Below are 21,040 nucleotides of genomic sequence, written 5' to 3'. Positions count from 1 at the left end.
GAATTTTAAATATAATTAGTTTTAATCAAATAGCAAACCCTACAGACAAACAAAATAATAATGTGTTTTTTTTTTCTTTTTCAATGCTGTATTTCAGCTTATTTACTGCTTACAGTTATTTTTTGGATAAAAAGCAGAACTCTTCCTCCTTCACAACTAACAAATTCAAAGCTGACCTTAGCAATTTTTATGAGTTTTTTAATGTTAATTTTGACCTACGTGTGCAGTTCTTCTGGTCTGCGGCCAGGACAAATCCTGACTGGCAGTCGCAGCGGAAAGTACCAGCAACGTTGACACACAGCTGGGTACAATCGTGTTGTGGGTTAGAGGCATCACATTCATTGATGTCTGAAATAAAGAGATAATAAATTTAATAATAATAATAATAATATTTAAAATAATTATTATCAATAAAGCAATAATGTTTCATCTATTTTCAAATTAAAGTGGGGTGTTACAATTATGGCTTACAAAAAAATAAGGACATTAAAACAATTATTATATCAATATTATTTTATTAAAAGTGATAATACACATCTATGTGCTATTTGCACATTTATAAAACTAAAGAGACAACATACCATAATATCATTGGTGTTGATTGAAAGTGAATATTATCGTAAACTTAAATGCCATCTATTTGATACAATTCATTCATTTTTTGTGCAATATTAACACAATGCGGCAATCTCCAGACATAACACTAAAAGTCTGTCAACAAGGTCAAGGCCACTTACCATCGCAAAGATGTCTATCATCTGCCAAGAGATATCCAGTACGGCAGCTGCAGTTGTAGGTGCCTGGATAATTGTGACACTGACCACGCCCACGAATGACATCACAGCCACCAGAATCAGACGAAGTGCATTCATCAATGTCGGCACAGCTCACGCCATCGCCAGTGTATCCAGCAATACAAGCGCAAGTGTACGCGCCCTGCGTGTTGGTGCAGCTACCCAGGGTAGCATGACAGGCATGGCTGCCCTCCGCGCACTCGTCAATGTCTGCAAAATAAAAATGGTACTTAGAAACTGCTATTGTTAATAATATACTAAGCAAGAAAAATAAAAGAAAAATGTTAGTGGGCCATTTTTGTATGAAGACTGAGTATGTTGACTGTCACTTTTGTCTATATATCAATTAAGTCCCATATGTAAATGTATACCCATGTAATTTCCACACAGTTAAAAAAAGCCTTTCCAAGGTAATGCAAAGAGATGGTTTCGTTTATCACAAAATTAAAATCCAATACATAATTTTTTTTAAAAAATCAACAAAAATGTACAATTCTATTCTTTATCTTACCAACACAAGTCCCTGCCACCATTCTGTACCCAGCAACGCAGTCACAGCGATAACCAGGAGCCTCGTTGACGCAGACAGAGTTAGCAGAACAGGTGGCTGTCATAGCTGAACACTCATCAATATCTGTAATATTTCAATATGTAACAAGTAAGTGTTAAAACATTCATTTATTTATATAATTATAATCTCACATATTTTTCTTTTTATCAATTTTTCTTATTATAATTCATATTTTATGCCTCTGTCTAAACTGATATTTTCAAGACTGCATAGGTAGATTAAACCTGCCTAAAATGTCAAGTAAATTGTGAAACTTGACAAGGACACAATATCAATACCTGGAACTCTTTTATTACACTAAATATCAAATACACTTTTTCCCTTTTCATTTTCACTCAGTCCTTAGAAAAAAATTCATTGTCCCTTATATCTCATTTAACGTGACAATAATTTGTAGTTTTAACATTCAATTATTATTATTACCATATCCAGAAAAGGATCAAACCTGAGTGGTTAAAATAACTTAATTAATAAATGAATAAATATTAAGCTTTCACACACTCACAACATCATCTGATGAGATTACTGACACTAAACAATTATCATTTACGGGAATACTTACCAATACACTTCTTAGACTCCACCTGTTGGTACTGAGTGGAGTCAATACACTCACAGTGGAAAGTGCCTGGGTCGTTGACGCAGCGGACATTGTCAGATGTCAAACAAGAGTGGGTACTGCTGGAGGCGCACTCGTCAATATCTGAAATATATGTCCAGAAGATGTGAACAACGTAAAATGATTGATTGCATTACCTCAAACAGATAATGTTTTGACTGAATGCTGCAATCAATTGTCTGATTTTCAAGCTGAAGGTGAATTTAAAGTATTCCATTTAAATTAAGACTGAAAGTGTTGGTCTGAAATGTAAGTTATGTCTTTCTTGTTAGAAAAAGGCGAGCAATATTTCATTTAATAATTAAACTTCTTTTGATCAATCTTCAGTCAAAGAAGACCATTTTTGATTTGAATCATAAGTTTAGACCAATTTTTTAAGCTAGTCTTTGGCCCAACAAATACTTTATGCCATCAGTGACACTACAACAAACTCAGTCAAAGCACTTTCTAAACACACCAATTTTACCCAACAGCAGTAATTGTTTATAATGAGTACTATTACACTACTATGATCCAACCTTTAACCTGACAAAACTATTTACAGAAATTGTACACTTTATCAATAGATCACATAAAAAAATTAATTTTAAACTGTGGTTAAATGTGATAGTAAATTATTATCCTATTCTACCAGTACATTTACCTGTGCAGTTCTTGCCATCACTGGCCAGGTTGTAGCCTTTAGCACATTGACAGACATCAGTGTTGTTGATCTTAGCACACATGTAAGAGCAGCCGTGGCCACTGTCACACTGGTTAGCAGCTAGATATGGATTAAAATATTGAAATTGTAGGAAATATAAACACTATAGGAAGTGAAAATACAAGAGACTCCAAAGTGGACTCCACACAACCTGTTCTTTAATTTAGTGTCCTTTGGAATCTTTTGAAATTATTACCATGAAAATTGCCAAACTGAACAAATGGTCTGTTCACAATTGCTGTTACTGCTGTTCATCTTTAAGGTTGTATCAAATCATGACAAAAAATTATGAAAACTTATGAAACTAATATGAAATTTTTGAAAACAAAATATGAAACACACAAAAAAAAACTTTTCTACAGGTCATGCACTAGTTTATTTTTTCAGTTTTTAACTAATCAAATGTCAAACTTTAAACTTCTACTCACGTTCACAAGTGGTGCCGTCTGCTTTGAGCACAAAGTCTGTGGGGCAGGTACAGATATAACTACCAACAGTGTTATTACAATAGACACTGGAATAACATCCATGGTCTGCTTCCAAAGCACACTCATCATAATCTGGAAATGTGTATGAGAATTGCTTTTTTTTAAAATTTCATTTCACTATGGTGCAAGATCTATTATTTTCATATAAATTGTACATAAATTGCATTAATTTGAAAAAAAAAGAATGGAAATCTTGGAATTGTTGTGATAAAAGAAATTAATTGCCTGACTTCCTGTGGTTGTAAAAAAAACGGGAAAAAATCCACTTTTTAGAATACAAGTGAACTAAAAGAAAAAGTAATGATAAAGAATAACAATTATAATGAATTAATTTTTTAGAATCACTACAGAAAAAAAGCCACCAAAATTAAAGTCAATAAAAACATTGAATATTAACAATAATTAGATACAGTTTACTAGCATAAGCATAATGAAACATGGAAAAGAAAATGAGCGAGGGATGAAACTGAAACAAATAACATGAATTACAATAACTCACCATCACAACTATATCCATCAGCATTAAGGACGTAGCCATTTCCACAGAAGCAAGAGTAGCTTCCCATGTTGTTGGTGCAGCCCTGGATGCATCCACCCTGGTCAGCACGACTACACTCATTCTCATCTAGAATAGGAGTTATATATATACATGTACATGTAGTTTATATTGTGTGAATATGTTTGTGTTTGTGCATTTGTCTACAGAATCACTTTTCATCTATGTGGTGTGTTTGTGTGTGTGTGTGTGTGTGTGTGTGAGAGAGAGAGAGAGAGAGAGAGAGAGAGAGAGAGAGAGAGAGAGAGAATCAACAATCTTTAAAGAAAACATAATTTTTACAGTTATGTCAGTTAGAATGTTCCCACTTACCAGCACAGATGAAGCCATCTCCAGTGTAGCCAGTGTTACAGGCACAACTGTAACTGCCAACAGTGTTGTTACAAGTTGCATAGTTCTTGTCACAATCATTGGTTGTTGCGGAGGCACACTCATCTTTGTCTGTAAAAATGTTGCATCGTCCAAATATGTATATTTAATGTAAATTCTATACTTAAAATATACATGAAATATTAATACATTTTATAAGCAAAAGTAGATCGTTTAGCAGTTGCATCAATGCTAATTGCAAAATACACCAGTTGCTGTTGACTCAACAATTTTGTCATCCAAGCAAATAATAAATGAATGGCAATCAACTAAGTCTTATATGACTTTGACATTCAACTAACAGTATAGACCTTCTGCAAAAACAAGATGCTCCAAATACAGCAAAAGAGAATTATTATCCATGATATCATTAAAAATTCTTAGAAACCGCCACAAACTAGTCAAGTAAGGGCGGAATATAATTTGTAAATCATCGGGATGAAATATAAGCTGCATGCACTGTGAAAATCACACATACCATCACAAGTGATCCCATCTGCATTCAGATTGTAGCCACCAGAGCAGCTACATGTATAACCACCATCGGTGTTGGTGCAGGAGCCTTTTGTAAGATCACAGTTATGTAGGGCAGCGCCACCTGCTGTGGTCTCTGTGCACTCATCCACATCTAAAATAGGGAAGAAAGATTACTGAATCAAAGATATTGTACCCAATAATTTATTACTTAATTTCTATCACTACTGGTTTATCTAAAATTGGAAATTACCTTATTTTTAAAAATCTGTACAAAACTTTTTAAGAATTGTCATCTCCTCCAATTTACCTAATAAAGTTAATCAATCAGTCAACAAATCAATCACAAATCAATCAGTAATTCAACCACCCAAGCAATCAATCAATTAATAAATAAACCAACCAATCAACCACCCAACCAACCACCCATTCAACCAACCCAACCAACCATGCAACCAGCCAATCAAACAATCAACTAATCAATTAATCAACCAATCACTTATACAACCAATCAGTCACTAGCTTATTCAATCAATCAATTAATAAGGAATATTCCATACCAATACAAGTTCTCTGGTTCAGGTCCAGTTTGTACCCTGAGCTGCAGGAGCAGTTGTATCCACCGACGATATTGGTACAGGTGGCGACACCTGCTGGCAGACACTGATGGGAGCCCAGACACTCATTCACATCTGAAACATTTCAATTTTTATTGATTATCTAATACTGGGAAAGACATGGTATTAACATATTCTTATCAGACCAATTTACTGCAAACATGCATGCCTCATCTCAAAAGTCCTTTTTATGAGATGAGCATTCCAGGGGCGGATCCAGAAATATTTTCTGACAGTCTTCCAAATTATCTTTGTCGATCCATCCTACATTTTTGACCGTCTTCCGACAGAAAAAAATTAAATACCTGCCAATGTAAACTTGAAAATCTGACCGTCTTCCGGAAGACCCAGAAGACGGCCTAAATCCGCCCCTGCATTCTTAAGTAATCTAAAAGTAAAGTTCTAAATAATTTTCAATTTGTAATCATAATGCAGTTTTTTATTAATTATCATATTTCAAAGTTCTATCTTCATGTTTCTAAATATAAAAGGAAACAATTATCATATAGCATTGCCAAAGTTTGGTTATTGTAACTGACTATTATTTGCAAAGACATTATAATTTTAATCTTCCTTCTTCCATCTTAAATATAATTCCCTATATAAAACACAATGAACTGACCAATGCACTTCATGTCACTGTCCAGGGCATAGTTATCTGGGCAGGAACAAGTGGGCACCCCACTGATGACTGCACAGGTGGGGTTGACTGCTCCAGCATTACTACAGGTGGTTGCCTCAGAGCTAGAACACTGCTGCTCAGCTAGATAATGTATAGAAATATGTATAAACATAATGTGATATTGTGCTTCAAATATCTTAAATACATAGCATGGTTTTGCATGTTAATAACATACATTTGCCACCATTACAAATGCGTTTACGAACATTTGTTCAAAAATTTGTATGTTTTTGAAAGTTTATGATATATGTGTGACACCCTTATAAATTTTCTTTACAAAATGTTTAAAAAAGGCAAAAAAGTCATTTGTAAATGGTAATTTAAGGCAATATCAGTTTGGCTACAGTTTGTTTCTAAAATGTGTGTATAGTTATTATAATGAGAACAGCTAGACTACTTTCATATGCTGTATAATAATAATAATAATAATAATAATAATAATAATAATAATAATAATAATAATAAGGAATATTTACGTAGACAGGAGACATAATCAGCAGGGTTAAGTCTGTATCCTGTGGTACAGTTACATGTATAAGTTGCCATGCCATCGGTACATAACTGTTCACAATTGTTATCACCATCACATTCATTGATTTCTGCAAATAACATAAAAACCATGTAGATAAGTGATAAAACACTGTGCAATTAAAATGATAATTCAAAGAAGCTGTATTTAAAGAGAATCATGTGGATTTTGAGTTGATATGAGCCTAGGATATGCTGTTACTGTTATCACCCCCTTCCTGCAAAAAGTCAGAAGGATATAATTTTTCTTTAATTTGATAATTCATACTCAAAATCATATCCAGCAGGAATTTTTACTGTTTTAAAATTATTTTATAAGATTTTAAAGTAATTATTTTTTATTAATATCATAATTTCTGACACAGAAAATTTGAAACAAGTGAGAAAGAGGAGAGAGAGGTTTTGACCTACAGTGCAGATACTTCTTGAGAGAGAGAGAGAGAGAGAGAGAGAGAGAGAGAGATTTTGACCAGATAACCTACCATCACAGGCAGAGGTGAGAGGGTTCAACTGGTATCCAAGGGCACAGCTACATGAGTAACTTCCAGCAGAGTTCTGACACTGTGCGTTTGTCACACAGGGATTGGAGGAACACTCATTGATGTCTGAAAATTTGAGAATATTTCAAAAACAATGACATATTATACAAAATATTTGAAGTTCAAGCACTTTAATTTGATCCATTTTGAAAAAATAATTCAACAGAAACTATTTCCCCACAATAACAGCAGTTTTCAAATTCTAAGAAAAATGTTTTTCATGGGCTTTTGTGACATGGTGGTAACTCCATATAAGGGAAGGGGTATAGAGGGCATTTTAATTTAAATACAATACCTCAACAGCCAGATTTTAAGATAAACCAAGAAGATTTTCATCTCCAAAATAACATGTATTTCTCATACCCTGACACTCTCCTGTCTTGCCAGTTCCAGCATACCCAGTAGCACATGTACACACAAATGAACCAGCAGTGTTGTTACAGGCTGCGTTGGTGTCACAGTCATGGGTGCCACGACTACATTCATCAACATCTGAAAAGAATAAGACAGAAAATTAGCAAAAACGAGTTTCCACTTAAACCAAGCTGCATAAGATCAAGCAGTTTAGTTGTCCAAAGATGAAATATATATATTTACATGGGAAATTATTCAAAAACAACTGCTGGAATTAACTGCAACCCTTCTTGTTCAATCAAAAGAGTAACTTTATAAAAATCAATTTTTAAATAGTCCAAATCATTTGCCTGAGCAGATCAATCAAATGTGGCAGATAAGGGGCAGACGTCAATACGTACCAATACAGGTGGTGAGGTCTGGGCCAAGCAGGTACCCTGTGTTACAAGAACACTGGTAACTTCCTGCCAAATTGGCGCAATTCTGAGAGCAGGGTGATGGGTCATTCTGACACTCATCTTCATCTGGAGAGCAAAATGATAAAATTTGTATGAGTTCAAAATACAAGTTACAGAAATGAGACAAATGCCATATAAAAAGGATCCTGAGCAATAGCATAATAGTAGTCATGACAATGATCAGAAACATCTCTCAATCTTATTTTAATTCATCAATATCTGTGTATATAATATAATATATATATACATATATAATATAATATATAATCTATATAATATATATATATATAATCACTAAAAAATATTACACCAATAAAAAAACAACCTACCAGCACAGGCAGTACCATCCCCAATAAGCCCCAGAGGACAAGTGCCACAGGTGAAGCCAGTCTGAGGAGCTGGTTTGTCCTCACATGCCACACCTGTGAAACACGGGGTGTCTGCACACCCATCTATGTCTGTCTGACACTGAGCACCCTCGTAGCCGCTCTGACACTGACAGGGAACGGTGACGAAGTTATCTGTAGAGGTGATGACATCGTATTTGCATGTGCCACCATTCTGGATTTAAAAAAAGGAATTTGCATTTATTTATATTTTGGGGGTGTACAGAAGGGACAAAGGCATTAAATACATGTTTCAGTTTCACATAGAAATTATTTGTTAACAATGTCATTTTGTTTTTATATATAAGTTACACATATCATTTTTTGAAAGACTACTTTTCTGTACAAAAAGAGAATGTTTCCCGCAAACAAAATCAAGATATGGCAACTCTTGACTTTTTGCACATTATGGAATATTCTATCCATAAAAATATAAAGTGCTTAAATGCCAATTTTACTTTTATAAAATCATACTGCAATGTATACAAACATGACGCTCACCTGACAGCTACAGAAATGCACTTTGGCAACGACGGAAGAAGATGCCTTGCCATCGCTGGCGGTGACTTTGACGGTATCGTTACTAGTGAGGTTGGAAGGTACAGAGCTCCATGATAGCACACCAGTGGCAGAATCGATGGAACAACCTGTTAAATAAATTTACAAACAAATAAAAAAGAAATAAAATCAAGTATTTTATGATTTATGTGTTTTTTGTACACTTTAACTTACAGAAACTGTTAACAATTCCAGATTTAACAATGAATTGGGAAGAAGAACAAGCTCAAATTGATAAAATAATTTTTGCTAATAACAATGATTATTATTATTATTATTATAATTATTATTATTATTATTATTACCCTCTGGTGTGGGGCTGGCCAAACTGAAGGTGACGGTGTCGCCACTGTTGGGGTCTGAGGCACCAAAGGTAACGTCGGCCATATTCTCGCCTGCTCTCACTTGAAGAATGGTGTTATTACTGGTGAAGGATGGTGGGAAGTTGTCTGCAAAGATTGTAAAAATAAATATAATAATGGAATGGAGTGATTTATAAATATATGATTCTAACAACTGACATTCATGGAAATCATAACCAACTTAATTGGCATAAGTAACAACAAAGGAAAGTTCTTGGGATGTCCGAAAAATGAAAATTGAACAAATCAAAATATAAGCAAAATGTTTAAAAGTAAGTATAAAACTAACTCTGGGCAGCTTGCTCTGCTGCCAGTTGTTGCTGTGAGGCAGAGGTGGCAGCACCAACATCTTCATTTCCAGTGAGGGCAATGTCGAAGACGCACTCTCTGTTCAAGTTGTTAATTCCACCACAAGTTGCAATGGCTGAATCTCGAGTGGCATTGTCAGAGAACATGGTGTCCAAGTTGAAGAATCTGAAATTTATAATCATGAATGAGAAAATCACCATTCAGCTTATAAAAATCACCTTTAATAACTAAAAACCAATCAATCACTTCACTTAAAAATTAGGTATATATTTCAAGTCCCCTTTAAATATTCAACTTGAAAGTTTTCACATCACTTACAGTGGTACAAAGGTGTAGTTGCCATAGTCACTAGCATTGTAAGCGCTGAGATCATCATATGAGAACAATGACAGTGTTGGGTCAATTGCCCCTGAAATAATGAAAATAAATTCTAATGTTAAACAAATCGATTCAAAATATATACAATATTTTACAATGAATAAACTTGTTTTTCTATAAGAAATGCCATTAGTTACAAAAATGTTAATAACTGAAAATAGTTCAGCAACTGTATTGAACCAGTAGACTCATGAAATATCATGTTCCACAAAACTGGTTGGCTAAAAAGGTTTTTTTTCGGGTTGTAATTGAAAAAAAAATTATTTACTCACATTGCTGGCCCCAGTAGAATACTTGTTCCTCTGTGGAGTTGATGTGGATTGTTGTACCATTGGGATAAGCATATTCATCGTTCTTATCCCCATTGAAGTTACCCATCAGGCCTGAAAGAGTATATGTACTTATATAACACGTATCAGTTTTCAGGAAAATATATGGCATGTGTCAAATGTATAAATTATGCATTATGTATTTTTTAAAACATGTATTGGAAAGAGTTAGTTGCCCCCCAAAAAATGGAACATTCTCAATTGTGCAAGTTTTCCTTAATTATCATAATTTCTGAAATATTGCATTGAGAATTGAAAGCAGAAGTATGCACAATGAAAAACATTAATCGCTATGAAAACTCATAGGTTGTTATAAATCATACTTACACATTTTCAACTGTGCAGTAAGTTATCAGGGAAATGACCAATTTACAATTCAGTTTTCACATCAAACATACCCGTCAGAGTAGAGTTCCATGCTGCAGGTGAGACGACGGAGACGGAGGTCATGTTCAGGGACGCCTCCACTTTGATCTCTATCTCCGTTGAGAACACCATAGTGTAGCGTCCATTCAACTCTGAGATGACCACTTTGTTAAAGGCCTGTCCATTTCCACTGAAGGAGCCATTTTGGAGTATCTTGTTCACGAGGACATCTATGGGAAAATTGTTTCAAGAATTATTGTTAAGTAGTTACGAAAATATATAAAAATAACACATATTAATTTCTTTGTTTTTAAAACACAGCCAGAAACAGAGTGTCATCTTGGCATTAGCTATGTTTTTATCATCAAAAAGTGGCTTAGACTGAATATGTCTGGGCTAAGAAGCATTAAGGCACAATTTATTTATAAAATGTTTTGTTTCTAGTCAATATTTCACGGCAAGTCCAAATCCAGTCTTTGCAATACTCTCTCCTTATATAATTGCACAGCAACAAGAGCATATAGACATATAAAATGGTTTAATCATTGGAGCAAAAACCAAAATTTTCTGAAAGTTTATGAAAATATTGCACGGAGCCCAAATCAGTGATCTATAAACACCAGTACTTACCAACACCATTCCCAGTAGCATTCAGCCTAAACTCTACAATATCACTGTTAGAGCTCCCAGGCACCACCTGCTGTGCCGCAAACGACGTGAACACAGTGGCACGTGGCGGTGGGGTGGTGGTATACGCGGGCGCCGTGCGGCCTTGCAGCGTGAAGTGGTTGCCACTGATCAGGGTGTACTCTCCCCAGCCATTGAAGGAGTATTGGTGGCCATCCAGGGTGGTGATGTGAGGGTCACCAGCTGACAGAGCTGTACAGGAAATAATAATAATAATAATAATAATAATAAGCAGCAGCATCACCATCAGCATTATAATAATGAAATATTGATGGTAATAATTTTTAAAAAATGTTTATTACTATAATTGTTCCATTAATTTATTTATATATAGGCTAAATTTTTTTCATCATTAAATGATATGCTAAGTGACAATAAGTTTTGAAACTTCAAATGAGAACTTTATGAACACTGGCCAATTCATTCCAAGACTAATTTTCACTGGCAAAAAAAAAAAAAATTACCAAGAACCTGGCTGTACCAACATGCATATGCATGCACACAGGGACAAAAACATATAAAATAAACTATATATATACTAATATACTGGTACCTACCAATAGAGGCAGCAAAGAAGAAGAGGGAACTGGACACTGGTCTTCTTTCAATGTAGTCAAAGCAGTGGACCCAGCTATTCCAACAACAGTTCTGGAATGCCTTTATCTCCTTCCTGCCACGAGCACTGGTAGCACTAAATCTTCTAAAGATGTTCATGCCATCCAATAGGAACCAATCATCCACACGGGATCCGAGGAAATCGTAACAACAGCGTGGAGAGCGTGCCTCGTCGCCTGATCCCATTGGCATGCGTCTTATGTAGCACGTGGCGATCCAGTTGCTACGGAACTCTATCCAGCTGGAAGACAGTTGGTCCAAGAAAGCCGGGCACTTCCCAGTCTCCTCTGTAAGAAATGGCAGCCATGATATACCAGCAGAAAACAATTAAGCACAATTTTGTTCAAGTCAAAACTTGAAAGTGAGGAACTTAATTTGCTTTCCAAAGTTGCACTGTTTCAAATCAAACTTTTAAACCATAATAATAATAATAATTTTTTCATTACATATTCATAAAAATCTCAATGCACTTTAGATAATACCTTTAATTAAAACACCGACAAACAACAAAATGACACTGACAATAACTGTTACAAAACTTAGAGGCAGTGACTGAGTCTCACCTTGATCAAGCTTTCCTTTGATACTGTCATACAGTATGTCCTCCTGGATCCAATCATAACAAGCTTTTCCAGGATTCTCAAAGTCGTCTGGGTTATCACTGAGAGCATAGTCAAAGACTCCCGCCCTCGTGCCAACTTCATTGTCAATTCTCTCCATGTGGGCCTTGTCCACCACACTGGCATAGGAGTATTGGTACTCCTCGGCCTTCCAAACAAATGGCGACCAGGTGTTGACCAGGTAACCCACTCGGCCAGGGAAGTTAGGCTGAAGATTAACGCAAATGGGTTATTATATTTTAATTTCAAAATTAAACTAGAGAGCACTTCAAAAGTACAAACCTCCAACAAAGAAAAAAAGCATTAATTAAAAACAAGTCTTTTAAAATTAGATTTCAAAATTGAACTCAAGCGCCAAAGAAAACATGCAATAAATACTGTTTTATAAATATTAGAAGATCTGCATTCAGCAGAAATTGTAATCACATCTTCTCCCCTCTAAATAAATGTGACAGTCTATCCTGAAATATTCCATTAAAAGTTGTGAAAAATCTTTTCAAAACACAGCCTGTTAATCTTAATTCAATTTTCACCAGTAGCTAGCTTTAAAAGCAGCCAATTTCTCCCATTAACTCACCGAGTTAGCAGCGTTCAGGGTCAGGTTCCATTTCATACCCCTGTCATCATAAACATAACGGACATAGGTATTCTTGTAGTCTGTCACAATGATAGCTTGGAATGTTACTTCCTGAAAAGAAAACCAAAATGTGCATGAATAGTTACAGTTACCTGGAATGTACTTTTGCAGAACATTTACAAAATCTAACCCAATATGTGCCAATACAGTTACCTGGAATGTACTTTTTCAAAACGTTTACAAAATCTAAACCAATATGTACCAATACAGTTACCTGGAATGTACTTTTTCAAAACGTTTACAAAATCTAAACCAATATGTACCAATACAGTTACCTGGAATGTGCTTTTTCAAGACATTTACAAAATCTGTGCCCTAAAACATTTTAGCCTGCTGGCCATTAAAGTTGACAAATCTACTGGCCTCAAGCAGAAACAGCACACAAAGTCAAAGCATTTGCTGCCTGGATCTCCAAAAGTTTACCTGAGTATGAATTATCATCACAAATTTTGTATATAGGCAGATGGATGGATAGATGGGTGAAGAATGAGAGAGAGAGAGAGAGAGAGAGAGAGAGAGAGAGAGAGAGAGAGGGAGAGAGAGAGAGAGAGAGAGAGAGAGAGAGAGAGAAAGAAGGGGGGGGGCAGAGTTAACAGAGGCATCTTTCTCACCTGCCACTTGTTAATCTTATGCTGCATCTTGTTCCAGGTGACCACAAACATGTATTCTCCACTGAAGGAGCTCAAATTGTGAGCAGCCTTCATCTGAAGAGAAGCCGCTTTCAGAAAATCTGCATCTCTGCTGTTATCTAGTCCATACTCCTTGTAGTAAATACCACGCCCATCCTACAGGTGTGATAAATATACTTTTATTTATATTCTTTATCCAAAGATACAAATTTCATCTCTGCTACATTAACATCAAAATATTTCCAAAGTATGTTGTTTAATTCTCATGCCAAAAAAAAAAAACAGATGCAAAACTTTTTGAAATGGAAACATTTTTCAAAATCCAAAATAGTTCTCGACAAATATGATCAAGTGGATGGATGAGTGTGGGTGGTTATCAAAACTGAATTAAACATCTTGGGATTCTGTGATCCTGCAGATAGAGCTCATGGCTGAATAACTGACATGCATAGTAACTAATACTTACTCTATCGTTCTCCATATGCATGTTAACCCAATAAGGACCAATGCCTGCAACCTCTCTAAAGTCCAATCCAAAATATGCCTGTCTCAGTGGGAATTTGGTGGGGTTACGGAAGGCTTTCTGAAGCTTGGTGCTGTCAGCCTCGGCCTCCCAAATTTCCACATCAGTCACCATGATGACTCCGTGTTGGACAAACTGGAAAACGATGAAAAAAGGGATGATTTTGGAGATTTTTAAGGCATTAAAAGTGGATCCAAACCAAATTTTTTTTTATTTTAGGCAGTGAACAAGAAATGCAAAAATTTACAAAAGCCAACAAACTGAACAGAGACAAAATATAAAAAAGTCGACAGGGATGAAAAAATTGCCAGGTTTTATCCCATTTTTATTCATTTTTATCATTCTTATTATCATAATTTGTTCACTTATTTATTTATTCATTTATTTAGTTTTGTAGGTGAAGGAAGTGGGTACATCCTAACTACATATAACACGTGCTAAAACACTTCGAATATTTAATTTCAAGAACTCACATAGAGGGAAGGATGAATCTGTTGTCCGTACAGTGGTATGCCATACTTGGGGAAGAAGAATTGGGATATCACAGATACATTGCTGCCTGCAAATGGCACCTTATGATGGTTCTCAAATGGAATCAGTCTCTTCTCTGTGGAGAAAAAATATCAGTGAAACAAGGCTTGAATTATACTTTTCATTTAAGTTTTTGTTAGTCATGAAGATAAATGTTCTGACAAAGTAACTGGGTGGATCTTACTTTTTTTTGTTCCAAAGTTTCAATCAAGTAATCTTAAAAAAATGAAAAAAGTGTGTGTGTTTGTGTGTGCCTTCATGTGCATGTGTGTGTGAGCCTGCATATGTGAGTACGTGTGTGTGCACTTTTTTCATTGCATGTCATAAATCTTGGTAAATTTTTAGGGGAATACTACATATATCCCCTTTTTCACAATTCAAACCCCCAAAAAGTAGTTTACTATACTTTAAAAGAATCCTTACCAATACATGTGCCTATGGTACCATTTCCCCTGTAGGGGGCGACACAGCTGCATCTGAATCCACCTGGGCGATTGATACACTTGGCTCTACCATTGACATCACAATTGTGCAGTCCAAGAGCACACTCATCAATATCTTTACATTTACGCGTAGCATTTTTGTCCCTCACAAAACCGTCAGCACAGTAGCAGAGGTAAGTTCCCTCCAAGTTGACACATTCAGCGACACTAGGAAGTAGTTTGGTGGAGCCACCAGGTTCTCTGCAGTCGCTGATGGGGAACTGGGTGATGTCACATTCGTCAGTGTCTAAAAGATAAATATGGGTAAGGGTGACAGAATAAAATAATATGGTAAAAGAAATTTGCCATAATATCATGTCTCTAGTGTCCAGATTGTAAAATACCACTTTGGGTATTTTATAATTGATATAAACAATTAATTAAAATAATATTCTTATCCTAAGATAAGCTTAGAAGGGGGCAGTCAATAGACATTCGGGAATGATCGTGACCAGGGCACTTGGCACGAGATAAAATTTAGAAATGCCTTTGAAGGCTAGGGTGGATAATGATGATCCAGGAAACACGGTGACTGAGTTGGGGCAAAACCTGAGACAAAAGGACTGAGCTCAGTCAAGTGTTATTTCTTCCTGGTTATTAAAATTCCTGAATGATCTATAAAGGCTGCCCTGTTTTAAGGCTATGATATATCGTATTTTGGCTCTGGCAATATCATTATACATTTTGGACTGACAGTTACTATGTAGAAGAAACCTCTGTATATTTTCCAAAGACAGTATTAAATTTCCATTTGCGTCAAATGAGAATCTTGTTTGTTTTATTGGATCAGCTGGGCGCACAACACTAAGGCCCAAGAACCGCGCGTTATCTAACGTGACATTATTTTAACGTAAAGTCTGACTGACGAAGTCTGGGACTTAACAAGATGGTTTAAAAGGTTAACTACTAATTTCTTGGTCATGCCCCACTGATTAAAGCAGACTCATAAAAAGAAGGCACTTTTCACCAAGAGAATTTTAAATCATCTGTAAAGCACTTCTTGGTATTTTCTTCCCAATGTGCAGAGATTAATTTCAAGTTAAACACACATATAAAAAAAAGGTTTGGTAACTCCTTTTCAAGGCAGTAACCGAAGATACATACCAACACACTGGTTTTGGATCTCATTTCCATTGTCATCCACAGGGTGCTGGTAACCACTGGCACATGCACATTTGTACCTGCCCGTGGTATCTACGACAGCGCACGTGTGGAGGGTGCCGCATGGCTGGAGGGAGCACGGGTCAAATGCAGCTATAAATAAAATCAAAAACTATATAATGTTTGAAAAGCTTTACTAGTGTTATTAAAAACTGCAATGGCTTCTACTGCAAGGAATACGTAATATATAAAACTGGTGTTGAAGAATTTGTCATAAAAAATCAAATGTTAAAAGTAATAAGCTACAAGAACTTGCAATGATAGCAGATGAAAAGTAAGTGTAGCTCTTTTAAATCAAAACAAAGAACTGTGTAAAACTATCATTTTGGCCATATAAAAGATAAACCACAAAGAAAGAACGGGGTAAGATTTATTAAACCTAAACAATATCCTTTAATGAATGTACATAAACTTCAAATTTTATCATAATTACAAGAATAAGTGAAATTCACCATTGACATTACAACAGTGACTTTAAAATCAGAAACTTATAACTCAAAGAAACTGGATATTATAAACTACAATTTAGTCAATAGTTTCTGAGAGGGAATACCATGTGTTGCTGATGAAGAAGACTGCTTAATTGCAAAGAAAAATAGATTAAATTATTTTATCTATATTAAGGTTTCATGTACACTGAATGCTTTTAAAGAATACAAGCACACAGAAAAACCAAAGCCTCCTCACCAACACAGGGTTCAAGGTTGCAGTTTGTGACCTCTTTCGATGGTCCACGGTTGTAGCCTTCGCAATGGGACACAGGGCGATCTGCACCAGATATATCAGTGCATGTGCGTACACGCGTGCGTACGGCTCCTGCACCACACTCCTCTGAGCACGAACCCCAGGCTCCCCAAGCTTGATAAAATGGTTCCACTGAAATGGTGTCAAAATATTTGTATCACATGCCCCTAATATACTTTATAATTAGTAAAATTGTTGAATTAGTTTGTTTCTGTTTTATATCAGAAATTAAACTTTTGATAACTCAAAAACAACTAATACCAGATACATGTACGTGACAATTTGGGATATTTTTGAATACAGAGTCTCAAATTGATACATACAATTATTGCACTAACTCTTACTGTACTTTTCAATGAAAGTGCAGGCATGGGTAAATATAAGCTAGTATACTTCTAAGTATACTTTACTAAGTATATTATATTCCTAACATTTTCTGAAGACTATTATATTTTAAGAACTGCATGACTCTTTAACTGACATGTAGTGATAACTTATAGGAATGAAGGGAAAAAAGTTACGCCACCTAGTGATGACAATTATACTTACAGACTTCGCAGTAATCTCCAGTCGTGAGGTTCTTACAGGCACAGTAATAGTCCTCTATTAAATCCACACAGGTTCCATTGTTTTGACACTGAACACCAGCACAGTCATCAATGTCTAGAAAGTAAACATATTACATTAAAGAATCTCTCTCCTGAATTCTGAATTAAGTGCTTCAAAAAATTGTTCATAAATATTTGTTCTGTATCAAATCTTACCACAGTCATTGATAAATATCTTCTAACAAAACTTTTTTTAAAAATGCATGTTAAATTTAATAATCCATTTGTATAGCTTAATTTGGTATTACAATATCCATGATCAATCCAACTTAAATCTTCTGAGCATTAAAATTTAATGTAATATTCTCATATTATGACATTGTGTATTTTGTAAGTATTGTCTTATAATTTTGTTAAAACATAGAACATAGAAGTTTTTATTTGTATTCAACTGATGTATGTACTTACTGATTTCACACACTGCTCCTGTGTAACCCACGTCACATTCACAAATAAACATTGCTACATCATCGATACAGTAGCCATTGTTTTGACATGGATTGCTTGCACACTCGTCAATTTCTAAAAAATATAATAACATATTAAGTGGAGAAAATCTTTCTCAAACCAAAAATTGTAACATTGTAATTTTTTTTTTTTTTTTGCAAAGTTGACATCTTAAAATATAGTAATTAGTAAGTTATGTCTGTAATTTCTTGTAAAGGGGAGAAAGTTTTCTAATGCACTCGCTTACACAGTATATAAATTAATGAAATATAAAATATAAACTGAGTAAAAATCACTGCCAGCTCTCAGTTGTGAACACATTTATGCGAGGAAGCTAACAACAGGATTTTTCAAAAAGTAAGGATCTCTTATCATCATACTTCGGTATATTTAACTTTTAACTTCCCTCACAAAACCCCCCTACAGGATTTTATAGGAATCCATGAAACTATAGGAATCCTACAAGACATGATGGTCTCTATAGGAATTCTACTACATGTCTTATAGGACCCCATAGATTTTGGGGTTTACTTCCTTGAAGATGTCCTATAGGATCCTATAAGGAAATTTCCATAAGGGCTTAAGCCTTTTATTGTTAAAAAGAAAGTAAACACTTAAAATAACTTACGAGAGTCACAGAACTGTCCAGTGTACCCAGGTAAACATTCACAGAAGAATGCATTGACTCTATCCGTGCAGTTGGACTCAGGGGAGCAAGGATTGGACTGACACTCATCATAGTCTGGAAGAGAATTTGTGAACATGACAATTCAAGGAAAATTTTAATTTTAAATGATTAAAATCATGGGTATGTTATTAAGGCTATGCCTTTAGTTTTAAACTGTTTATTTAAATCTATCTTAATTAATTCTATATTTTATATCAAGTAAGGCACGTCATCTCCTCATTCTAAACTCTCCTCTATATCACTAGCTTTATTACAATACAACAGGCACAACCAGGCCATGTCAATGAGACCATGTGGAAAGAGCTAGACCACCCTAAGTAACAAGAAACAAACTCATTCTTCCCCTATGCAGCCATATGAAGTTGTCTTGATAAATAAATTCTATTGTACAGATTTTTTCTGGATCTAGGTCAAATATCATAACACTTACTGATCTCACGCCCGTATCGTAACCAGTTTTGGGATATATGAGACAAATACCATTGTACTTACTGATCTCACACCTATCCCCAATGAATCCTGGAGGACAGTCACACTCAAAGGCCAGGTTCAGATCAATACACTCTGCATTGTTCATGCAGGGGTTGCTCTCGCATTCATTGATACCTTTGAAAATAAAGTAATCGGTCAGCTATTACCAATGGTTACTCTATATAATGATGACAGCAAAGCTTAGCATTTCACTGGAAAAAGCATTATAATCAAGAAAGTAAAATGGGACAAAACATAATTCAAATCTACTCGAAGTCAGTGTCCGACAAATATTCCCAAAGAACTGACCTTAAATCAACAATATGAATCATTTTCATGTGTTCATTTGACTTTCAAGAAAAAAAATTAAGAATGTCAAGTATTTTTCCTCTTTAAAATCAGATTGTAACTCAGGAAAAAAAGAGGAAAAATATTGCAGCTAAAATAGTTCAATCACACACCATTAAATTTGATCTTATCTACAAGAATTGAATGAAAATGACATCAGAGTTATTCATGAAATCGTACCTTCAAAGCTCATGTTACAGAATTTGCCATAGAAATCAGCCGTACAGTTGCAGTAGAAGTCGGCCCATACATCATTGCAGGTGCCGCCATTTTGGCAAGGGCTACTTGCACAGTCATCTCCATCTAAAATTTAAGAATAATTATTTATATATTACCCCACAGCCAATGTAGAGAACTGATGTATATCTCACAGAGACAAGTACATATACCCGGTGTGAACAGAATATGTCCAATACAACAACCACTAGCATGGGGTAAGTGTCTTCCTAAAGGTGTTTACAGCAATTCCTAAATACAAGAATACTAACTCAAGGTAATGAACAATCTGAAATGTGTGAATATCACACATTGCATGGATTAAGTTAATCATTTTATTATCCTTCCTATTTTCATCTATATAAAGTATTTCAGTTTTACTATTCATTCTTATTGACTATCAGCAGTATTATAATACTTTACAATTTAGGACCTACCTATGAAAGGTTCAAATGGAGGAGCAGGGGGAAGGACGTCCACTTCAGTTCTTCCCATCAAAGATTCGGCCCAGACTAAAACAAAATTACAACATGCTCATTATCAATGAACTATCAAATGTTTGCATGTGTTAAGCTACAAATTTTGCATATATTTGCAAAATTTGCTTTCAAGTTTTTTAATAAACAAATTCTCATGAAAATGAACATTTTAATCACTAGTGTACTTTCATGGTACCAAGTCCTATATGAGATTTATTAAGAAAATAAAAACATATATTATACACATAGCAATATTCAACAAAAAGTTTTCAAGGAAATGTATCTTAGGGATGATATCTACATCAAACCAAAAAAAGAAACACTCACATGTGCAATTTCCAGGCAAGAAAGCAATTGTAGGGATGTGCACTTGAACTCCGCCGCCACGAGCACAGATGCCGCGCAGACCAATTCTGTATGCTCCTGATGGAATCGTCACTCCTGCACCAATCAGGCCATTGTGGCTGTTTGCACCAGTCAAGCTGGCCACGAACTGAGGCTCGCCTTCATCATAGATTGCCCATGTTTCCAAACCGGTTTCTGGAATTGGCTTATGGAACACTCCAGACAGACAGGTTTCTTGGGTGATGTTCATAAATTCTGACATGCCCACAATGGCACTGTCATCGGGGAATTGTCCATTGCAGTCCAAAACCCAACCAGCTTTATCTGAAAAAAAGATTGCATTATCCCCATGAGAGGCTGATGGTTTAA

The 21,040-nt window shown here is 35.3% G+C and overlaps 1 protein-coding gene across 1 annotated transcript in view; it reads right to left on the bottom strand.

The window, feature by feature from the left end:
• Positions 1-21,040, bottom strand: part of LOC106172675 (uncharacterized) — a 62,495-nt gene that overhangs the window by 7,169 nt on the left and 34,286 nt on the right. The window contains exons 40-78 of the mRNA XM_087016000.1: positions 20,654-20,995; positions 20,285-20,359; positions 19,812-19,934; positions 19,305-19,418; positions 18,753-18,866; positions 18,086-18,199; positions 17,619-17,732; positions 17,013-17,201; positions 16,269-16,418; positions 15,106-15,411; positions 14,625-14,758; positions 14,095-14,286; positions 13,611-13,784; positions 12,940-13,050; positions 12,306-12,570; positions 11,685-12,029; positions 11,071-11,319; positions 10,473-10,670; positions 10,018-10,128; positions 9,686-9,776; positions 9,348-9,532; positions 9,002-9,145; positions 8,640-8,785; positions 8,082-8,313; positions 7,696-7,818; positions 7,304-7,432; positions 6,884-7,006; positions 6,350-6,472; positions 5,814-5,954; positions 5,135-5,266; positions 4,579-4,728; positions 4,044-4,172; positions 3,675-3,800; positions 3,116-3,247; positions 2,628-2,747; positions 1,928-2,068; positions 1,306-1,428; positions 738-1,031; positions 220-348 (exon numbers count right to left, since the gene is read on the bottom strand). Of these exons, the coding sequence (XP_086872126.1) occupies positions 220-348; positions 738-1,031; positions 1,306-1,428; positions 1,928-2,068; positions 2,628-2,747; positions 3,116-3,247; positions 3,675-3,800; positions 4,044-4,172; positions 4,579-4,728; positions 5,135-5,266; positions 5,814-5,954; positions 6,350-6,472; positions 6,884-7,006; positions 7,304-7,432; positions 7,696-7,818; positions 8,082-8,313; positions 8,640-8,785; positions 9,002-9,145; positions 9,348-9,532; positions 9,686-9,776; positions 10,018-10,128; positions 10,473-10,670; positions 11,071-11,319; positions 11,685-12,029; positions 12,306-12,570; positions 12,940-13,050; positions 13,611-13,784; positions 14,095-14,286; positions 14,625-14,758; positions 15,106-15,411; positions 16,269-16,418; positions 17,013-17,201; positions 17,619-17,732; positions 18,086-18,199; positions 18,753-18,866; positions 19,305-19,418; positions 19,812-19,934; positions 20,285-20,359; positions 20,654-20,995 (6,333 nt within the window). The remainder of the gene's footprint in view (positions 1-219; positions 349-737; positions 1,032-1,305; positions 1,429-1,927; positions 2,069-2,627; positions 2,748-3,115; positions 3,248-3,674; positions 3,801-4,043; positions 4,173-4,578; positions 4,729-5,134; positions 5,267-5,813; positions 5,955-6,349; positions 6,473-6,883; positions 7,007-7,303; positions 7,433-7,695; positions 7,819-8,081; positions 8,314-8,639; positions 8,786-9,001; positions 9,146-9,347; positions 9,533-9,685; positions 9,777-10,017; positions 10,129-10,472; positions 10,671-11,070; positions 11,320-11,684; positions 12,030-12,305; positions 12,571-12,939; positions 13,051-13,610; positions 13,785-14,094; positions 14,287-14,624; positions 14,759-15,105; positions 15,412-16,268; positions 16,419-17,012; positions 17,202-17,618; positions 17,733-18,085; positions 18,200-18,752; positions 18,867-19,304; positions 19,419-19,811; positions 19,935-20,284; positions 20,360-20,653; positions 20,996-21,040) is intronic.

This window comes from Lingula anatina, chromosome 6, assembly GCF_051362555.1.
Source record: "Lingula anatina isolate TDL-2025a chromosome 6, LinAna3.0, whole genome shotgun sequence".
Classification (NCBI taxonomy): Eukaryota; Metazoa; Brachiopoda; class Lingulata; order Lingulida; family Lingulidae; genus Lingula; species Lingula anatina.
This window is presented reverse-complemented; position numbering and strand designations above follow the sequence as displayed.